Source organism: Juglans microcarpa x Juglans regia, chromosome 1D (genome assembly GCF_004785595.1).
Source record: "Juglans microcarpa x Juglans regia isolate MS1-56 chromosome 1D, Jm3101_v1.0, whole genome shotgun sequence".
NCBI lineage: Eukaryota > Viridiplantae > Streptophyta > Magnoliopsida > Fagales > Juglandaceae > Juglans > Juglans microcarpa x Juglans regia.
In genome coordinates, this window is record NC_054594.1 from 5,315,008 (window position 1) to 5,323,746 (window position 8,739).

At 39.9% G+C, this 8,739-nt stretch overlaps 1 protein-coding gene across 5 annotated transcripts; it reads right to left on the reverse strand.

The window, feature by feature from the left end:
* Positions 1–1,022: 1,022 nt before the first annotated feature.
* LOC121250156 (IMPACT family member in pol 5'region) lies at positions 1,023–8,667 on the reverse strand. Of its 5 annotated transcripts, none has more exons than XM_041149144.1 (6): positions 8,327–8,667; positions 7,774–7,815; positions 6,839–6,954; positions 6,184–6,247; positions 5,970–6,023; positions 1,023–1,385 (listed from the first exon to the last, which is right to left on the reverse strand). In XM_041149144.1, exons 1-6 carry the CDS (start codon positions 8,588–8,590, stop codon positions 1,227–1,229), a joined length of 699 nt encoding a protein of 232 aa, XP_041005078.1. In that variant the 5' UTR covers positions 8,591–8,667; the 3' UTR covers positions 1,023–1,226. The 5 variants fall into 5 exon arrangements, with proteins under 5 accessions (XP_041005078.1, XP_041005059.1, XP_041005069.1 ...); XM_041149125.1 differs by having other exon boundaries at positions 6,184–6,289; XM_041149152.1 differs by having other exon boundaries at positions 1,383–1,496; positions 6,184–6,289.
* Positions 8,668–8,739: the final 72 nt, after the last annotated feature.

Here is an 8,739-nt window from a genome sequence, read left to right on the forward strand (position 1 = left end):
AACTCACTCTATCATTTCAACTCACTACTATTCATAAAGAACTCAACTCAGCTCAACATCTAAACGCAGCTGTTTAACTGGACAAGATGTGGAGAAGTTTTGTCGTGTCCCCACAATTTCTCCATTATCCCAAAGAGTCATAGCTTACATGTATAAGGACAACTCATTACCAGAACACGAAGACCCGAATCAAAATTTGTAGGCATGAGACTTTTTCCCAACTTGTTGAATCCAACTGCTGGGTTTTTAACATCACATATGAAAACATGGACATTGACCAGTGTCTGGAAATTACAAAGATTAGCCAATTGCAACTTCCCACTTAGCAAAACCATGGTAGATATAGATGCCGCAATTGTTCCAACCTCTTAAACAGAGAATTTGGCACCATGAGACCATTACATAGCGACCACAAATCTAGTATCTCCCACACCCACCCATCGAAATGAATAACTAGACTTTTTCAGGTGAGTCCCAATTTTTTTCAAAGGGGTTGTATGAAACTTGCTAGTCCTAGGCATGCACAAATTATTTTACATATTATATATTTCTCAAGTCATATCAGCAAATGAAGGCACTCTGACTTTAAAAAAACCAAGAAGAACTTCTCATATACAACGAAGTTTAGACTAGGAATTTATAAAGATCAATAACAAAAAGTTTGTCGAAAAAAGTACTCGTGTTTTTTTATTAAACAAGCTGAGAAAGCATGGCTCTATGGTTTACATTTTTAGTGATCTTTCTCAACCCTCTTTTCTTCTTTGCTAACCTTACTACATAAGCCCCACACACTTACATATTGAACCAACCTCCAGTCTATGAGAGGGGGAGAAATGGTAATGGCCTATCAATTCTAGTACAGGGAGATGCCAACGTGTAACAGCTGTAGAGTAAATAAATCTACAAGAGAATCCATGAAATATGAAATGGGTTATAAGGACATCTTTATTAACTGAAGATTGTATGTACAACTCTCAACATCGGATCACAAGCACCTTTCAGGCATAATCCTTTAATAATCTTATACGGGGGCTAACTGTAATTTTACAAACAGTATATAAACCAATTAAGGGTTTAATCTGCAGATCTTATGACTTACGTAGCACATTGTGGGGCAAAACAGGAGAAAAAGGATTGTATATTCCCGGTCCTGAATGCGCCACTTTCATGATCGTTCAATAGCATTCAAAATGTCTTCACATGTCTGAAATACGGCCAAGTCTGTCTCAATGTTTAAAAAACTCCAGTTCTCGGCTACAGTTGGCTTTCACAGCCTCCTCCAATTTCTCAGCCTGGTCAAAATCAACCTTGAAAGTTACCATACTGATGCCATCTTTACCAGTATCATAATCTAGCTTGATGTCTTCAACTTGAAAAGGTTGTAACTGTAAACACCAAGCAAGAGATCAGTACACAAACATTAAGTTTAACTTGTCAAAGATAGGATGTCTCCACTTATTCCATACATGTCCATACAAAGACATCACATACTTAACCTGAAAAAGAAATATTTTTTTTTTTTATAAGTAATAAGATATTTTATTTATCAAAGAGTAGGCATAGCCCAGATACACTGGAAGTATACATGTGGATACACCTATTTAGGAACTAAAAACAGTTACAAGAAAATCATGGAAGGTGAGACCATTCATATCTAAAGCAATGGCCCACATAAATAAAGTCTTCAACATAAAACTCCTAAACTCTTCCAAGGAGCGTTCATGATCCTCAAAAATTCTATCATTTCTTTCACTCCAAACGCACCAAAGAATACATAAAAGAGTCATCTTCCACACAGCTGCTATCTGTGGTGTCCCAGTAATCCCTCTCCAACTTGCTAGTAGTTCCACCACTCTTCCTAGCATTACCCATGCAATTCCCATTCTACTGAAGAAATAATTCCAAATTTCTCTTGCAAACTCACAATGTAAGAGTAGATGGTCCACCGATTCGCCACTATTTCTACACATACAACATCAATCTGTGATAATTAAATCACGTCTTCTAAGATTATCAATAGTCAGAATCTTCCCTAAAGCTGCTGTCCAGACAAAGAAAGCCACCTTTGTAGGTGTCTTATTCCTCCAAATGTTCTTCCAAGAAAAATTCTGCCTCTGTTGTATGGTAGATGATTCATAGGAGCGTACAGAAAAAATCCCTTTCCTAGAAAGTCTCCATTCCATCTCATCTTCATTTGTGACAGCAATATCAGCAGTATACAGCAGGTCCAGCTCCGCCACTTCCCAATCATGTGTATCACGAGTAAGGCTAATGTTCCATTCTTGTATGCCATTAGTAATAACCCGCAAGCAGCCACCATAGCTTCTTTGTCCCGTGTAATTCTGAATATAGTGGGATAAGCCTCCTTCAACACCATGTCTCCCACCCACACATCATGCCAAAAGCTAATCCTATTGCCATTCCCCAAACATAGCCGAGTATGACAAACGAAGGAGCACCAACCTTTCCGTATGAACTTCCATAACCCCACACCATATGCCCCCCTCCCTCTCTAGAACACCACCCCCCCCCCCCCCCCCCCCCCCCCCCCCCCCCCCCCCGCGGGCGGGTACTTCCATACTTCATGTCTATTACCCCTTTCCACAAAGCTTCCCTCTCATTATTATAGCGCCACAACCATTTACTCAATAGAGCCTTATTAAAGGCCCTCATATTATGGACACCCAATCCTCCATCTCTCAAAGGGGTACACACCTTATCCCACCCTACTAAGTGAAATTTAAACTCATCTCCTATTCCAACCCACAAGAAGTCACGATGAAGTTTCTCTATTCTATTTGCAATGCTGATGGGGAGAGGAAAAAGAGACAAAAAGTATGTGGAGAGATTAGATAGAGTACTATTGATAAGAGTGAACCACCCACCTTTAGTTAAATACAATCTTTTCCATCCAGCCAACCTACGCTCTATTTTCTCCACCACCTCCTCCCAAATTGTTTTAGCCTTAAAAGAAGCCCCCAACGGAAGACCGAGATACCTCAATGGCAACGAAGAAACCACACATCCCAGAATGTTCGCCAACCCCTAATGTTGCTTACCTCCCCGACCGCAACCATCTCCGTCTTAGCAAGGTTAATCTTCAACCCAGATACCGCTTCAAAACAAAGTAAGATAGCCTTCAAAGATTGAACATGTCCTACATTTGCCTTACAAAACAGCAATGTGTCATCTGCAAACAAAAGGTGGGAAATAATGATGGACCATGATTATTATCTCCCGCTGAAAATCCTGAAAAAAATCCCCCATCTACCGCCGCCGACACCATTCTACTTAGGGCCTCCATGACTAGAACAAATAAAAGGGGTGATAATGGATCTCCTTGTCTTAGGCCCCTCGAACTATTAAAGAAGCCCACAGGGTCACCATTTACCAATACCGAGAAACGGGCCGTTGACACGCAATGCTTTATCCACATTCTCCATCTTTCCCCAAACCCACATCTATTCAACATATAGAGCAAGAAGTCCCAATTAACATGATCATAGGCCTTCTCCATATCTAATTTGCATAAGATGCCTAGTTCTCCCGACTTGATTCTGCTGTCCAAACGCTCATTTGCTATAAGGACCGAGTCCAAGATTTGTCTCCCTCTGACGAAGGCATTTTGAGACGTGGAGATAATCTTATCCATAACCGTGCTCATCCTATTAGCAAGGACTTTGGAAAGTATTTTGTATATGCTGCCCACTAAGCTGATAGGCCTAAAATCGTGTACCTCTAGTGCACCCGCCTTTTTAGGGACTAGTGCAATAAAAGTAGCGTTCAAGCTCTTTTCAAATTTGCCAAAACTGTAAAATTCCTGAAAAACCTGCACGACATCCTCCCTTACCACCTCCCAACAAGTCTGAAAAAAGGCCATAGTAAATCCATCCAGTCCAGAGCTTTATCCTTGTTCATTTTTCTGATTACCAGCTGAACCTCTTCCTCGTCAAATGGTCTCTCCAGCCAATCCATACTACTTTGATCAATAGACTCAAAAGCTAGTCCATCTAAAGTAGGCCTCCACTCATGAGGTTCCGACAACAAATGTTCAAAATATCCAGCCACATGATCCTTTATCTTGGCTTGAACTTTAGATGTGACTCCATCAATATTCATGGACTCAATAGTATTAAACCTCCTATGTGAGTTCGCAACTCGATGAAAAAACTTTGTGCACTTGTCCCCTTCCCTAAGCCACAATGCCCTTGACTTTTGTCTCCATGAAATTTCCTCCATAGTAGTAGCCTTTCTAATTCAGAAACCACTTGCCCTTTTCGATTTACCTAATCTCCTACACCCTCCAAGCTTTGTAACTCTTGAAATAAACTCTTCTTTTGTAAAGTTACATCACCGAACACTTGCTTATTCCATGTCTTCAATTCCTTCTTCAAAGCCTTTAATTTTCCAGCCAACACATTGCTAGGAGTGCCTTGGAGTTGAAATGAATTCCACCATTGCCTAATCAAGTCCACAAACCCCTCTGTTTTTAGCCACATATTCTCAAACTTAAAAGGCCTTCTACCCCCTTGAATGCCGCCACAATCCAACATAACCGGGAAGTGATCCGAGCATATCCTTGGAAGCCTTTTTTGACACAAATCTGGAAAATGTATCTCCCAAGAAGGAGATATGAGAAATCTGTCCAATCTTGACCAGCTTTGATTATTAGCCCAAGTATAATCACCTCCCCGTCAAAGGTAGATCCATAAGACCCAATTCAAAAATTAGATCCGAAAATTCCACCATAGCAAGGTTGTGCCCCTCCCCTAATCTTTCACTAGGGAACCTAGTCACGATAAAATCTCCCCCAATACACCAAGGTACATCCCACCAAGAACATAGGCCAGCAAGTTCATCCCAAAGTAGCTGCCTCTCACAATCTAAATTGGGGCCATACACCCCTCCAAAGGCCCATATAAAACCATCCTCTGTGTTTTTGAAACAACACCCCACCGAAAATTCTCCCACAAATTCCTCTCTGGTTTCCACTACCCTTTTGTCCCACATGACAAAAATTCCACCCGAGGCCCCTTTCGAAGATAAATAAGACCATCCTACATATTGACAACTCCAAATGCTCCTTATAGTTCTTCTAGTGATGAGCTTCAGTTTGGTTTCTTGTAGACAAACGATATCCATCTTCCATTGTCTTAAAAGAGATCTAATACGGAGGCGTTTGTTGATCTCATTCGGCCCCCTAACATTCCAATCAATATTTTGTGCTTCATTTTACAACTGAACCAGCCCTCCCCTTGTTTCTTCCACGGCTTGCACTCCCCTCCTTCCCCTCATAATTAATGGACTAGGTCAGCCTCTTCAACTCCCTCTCTCTTTTTGACTCTACTCCATGTTGGCCTGCCTCCATTGCTATTATCAGTGCCTTAAACTGGTCCTCGTATCCCTCACACGAAATCCCCATACAACTCTTAAGTTCCTCCACCTTTTTCAAAACCCAATCAGACGGAAGAGTAGGAGAATCACTAAAAAAGAAATATACATTTAGCAGATTTAAGATGCATTGTTCTTATGAACAGCTTATCTGAGGATCGGAGAGATTTTAATGGAATAAACTACTCAATTTAAACATACCAGAAAAAGGCTGAAGTCAGAATTTAAAGTATAAAGAACTGACTAGAGTGTAGAAAGATATCCAACACAATTACTTACTCTCAGCAAAACAAACTTGAAAGAAAAGTTTGATCATAGTGTTGGGGCATATTAGAGAAGGTAATCTAGCAAAACACCCATTCTAAGAGATTTAAGTAAAATGAGAGGAGACAGACAAAGAAAACAATCAAAAGAACTCGGAGTAATAGAAATTTATTCATTTTTTACTAACTTAAAGAGTAATAGAAATTTATCGGAATGTTCTGCTAACAGTTACTGACTGTATAACAATGCATTGACAGGGACCAATAGCAACCACAAAAGATGCACAAAAACTAATTAATGCGACTTCAGATCACCTGATGGTAAAGAATACCCAAAAGATCAAATGGAACCTCCACACCCATTGGGACCTGCAATCATAATCAACCCAATCAAAGACGCCAAAAGAGTTATTTTACCAGATTAAAATAAAAGTGAATATAACTTACAAACATTCTTAATAAAAGTGGATTAGCATGCAGAGGCAATCGTAAGTAATGCACATAACAACAACAGGAAGAAACCTAATACCTTAGATTTCACAAGACATGTTGGGGCATTTCTCAAGCATTCTGATGCAACTCCTCCATAAGCCCTGACCAGTCCACCAGTTCCAAGTTTAATTCCTCCAAAATACCTGGAATTTAAGTGATGTGAACAGTAGGAGAACTGCAACAATATACTAACCAACTAAAGCTCCTCGGATAACACAGCTAATTGAAAGCAGAGTCCAAGCCATGAACTCAATGAAACAAGATGTACTGTCATGGGTTTCTTTCTCCTTTCTTTTCTTCTAGTAATTCCAATGGAAGCAAAAGCATATGACACCATTGATATCCATCACTCATATCACTGCTGTATGGAGGATAATCTCTCTGTCTTACGTGGTATATTTGGCATGAAATTGAAAGGAACGGTCATTGCTTTGAAGATAGAGAACGCTCAATGGGAGGGACTAGAGGCTTTTTTTTTTCATACTTTATTCATTTGGGCTTCTGCCATTGTTCTAGATGGGGCTAGTTTTCATGATTTCCTTGTTGCTTTTTCTAGTTCCTAGCTTGTGGTGTTCTCTCTTGTATACTTCCTGTGTACTTGGGCTATGTCTAACTCCTTGGTTTAATAAAATTTTATTTTCTTGGCAAAGAAAAAATCTGTCACTCATAGGAGGGCTGTGAAAAAATTTTACCTGATCACTACTACCATAACTCTATCTATTCCTGAAGAAACAATAGCAGAATGTATTGGCTTGCCAGCTGTACCCGAGGGTTCACCATCATCATTAGACCGATACTGGTCTCCAACCTGAGAAGCAGAAGATGACCACATTGGACTTAATTGAGGAAACTGTCACCACAAACAGGACCCCTTATATATGCTTCTCATGATTTAGCCCCTAATGGAGTCCAGTCCTCTTTTACATGGCCATGAAGGCTTGTATCCAGAAAAATCAGAGGCAGAATGATGTATATGGGTCTGAACAGAGAAATGTTAGATTCAACCCCCATGTAAAGTGGCCATTCAAATATCAAACAAAGTTTAAACTTATTCCTCAATCTTCTTTTTTTTTTTTTTTTATTGGCACCGGGTGTCCAGGAGCAACGTCATGACTAATCCCGGGAGTGCACATGCCCTCAGAAATGAGTTTCCCACAAGTAAACCTCGGGTAATTCAAGGAAAAAATCCCACAGTCTAATGCCCTAGAAATTGTTTGCACCCAAGAGGACTTGAACCTTAGACCTAGAAAGAGCATACCCCCAAGCCGAAGGCCTTCACCACTTGAGCCAATCAGGTCCCATCTAGTACACAAAGTTTAAACTTACTCCTCACTCTTTAACTTCGAAATGCTCTTGTAGTCATTATGAGGCCGTTAAGGCTAGCTCTAAGGTTGACTCATTCAGAGCTGAAGCCCTCATTCAGGTCCCACAAGTAGTCATACAGTTTGAATTAGTGATAAAAATATAAAAAAATGTTTCCAAACCACAGGGATGCGAAGGATAAAAGGACCGCCTAATGAATTGTCTTCCTCCAAGATCATTTTAAGGGGACAAAGTAAACTGAATTTCTTTTTCAGAAGCTAAAACAATTAGGGTCATTGATATAGGAAATTATAAATTAGTGTACCTTATAAGCCCAGCAATTGTGAGTAGCACGGGGATCTCGGACCTAAAAATCAACAAAGAAATTAGGCCTGGTTTGGTTAAAGATGATATGAAAGTTGAAAGTTAAATAAAATATTGTTAGGATATAATTTTTTAATATTATTTTTATTTTAAGATTTGAAAAAGTTAAATTATTTATTATATTTTATATAAAAATTTGTAAAAATTGTAAGGATTGGATGAGATCACATCTAACCAAATCAGGCTAACTCATAGAAGCTTTGTTTTTCCAAAAAAGAATAATTATATCATTCAAAACCACTGTCCTGACCTGACTGAATGTAACATGAAAGTGGAAAATCAAATGCACATATACGACCTAAAAGGGGAAACATGCAAAAAGATGACAGAGCATCACCAGAACTAATGGAACGGAAGCAAAGTATCAATTCAGGAAATTTATGAAAGAAAGACGTTATTGCCGATTTCACAACGTTATTTTTAGCTCCAGAGAATTATCCGAAATTCTGCATACAGGTGAAATAGGAAGAGACAATACAGAATGACAGAAGAACCTGGGAGAGGAAGGAGAGAGCGGATCGCTCGTCGGAGATGGGGCCAGCAATGGCGATGAATTTGCTCTTCTTGATTTCTCTCTCGAATGTCACTCTCTCTTTGACAGTCGTGTACGCACCCGCGTTGCCACTGCTGCTGCTGTTTCCAGTAGACATGGCTCTCTTAGCTCCGGCGGCGAGAACGAAGAGTGAGGCGGAGATGCGGTGGTGTAGCTTCTGGTAGCGGAGGTAACTTGGTGCCGCCGGCGTTATTGCTGTTGGCATTTGCTCTGTAAACGCCCGTCTTAATCCTAAATCCCACCAGTTTCACAGGTTTTCTTGGCAAGTTATCACGCAGGCAAACCCCCTGGACGCTGTCGTTTTAAAACAGCTTTCTTAATATTTATTTATAATATTAAGAAATAAATAAATAA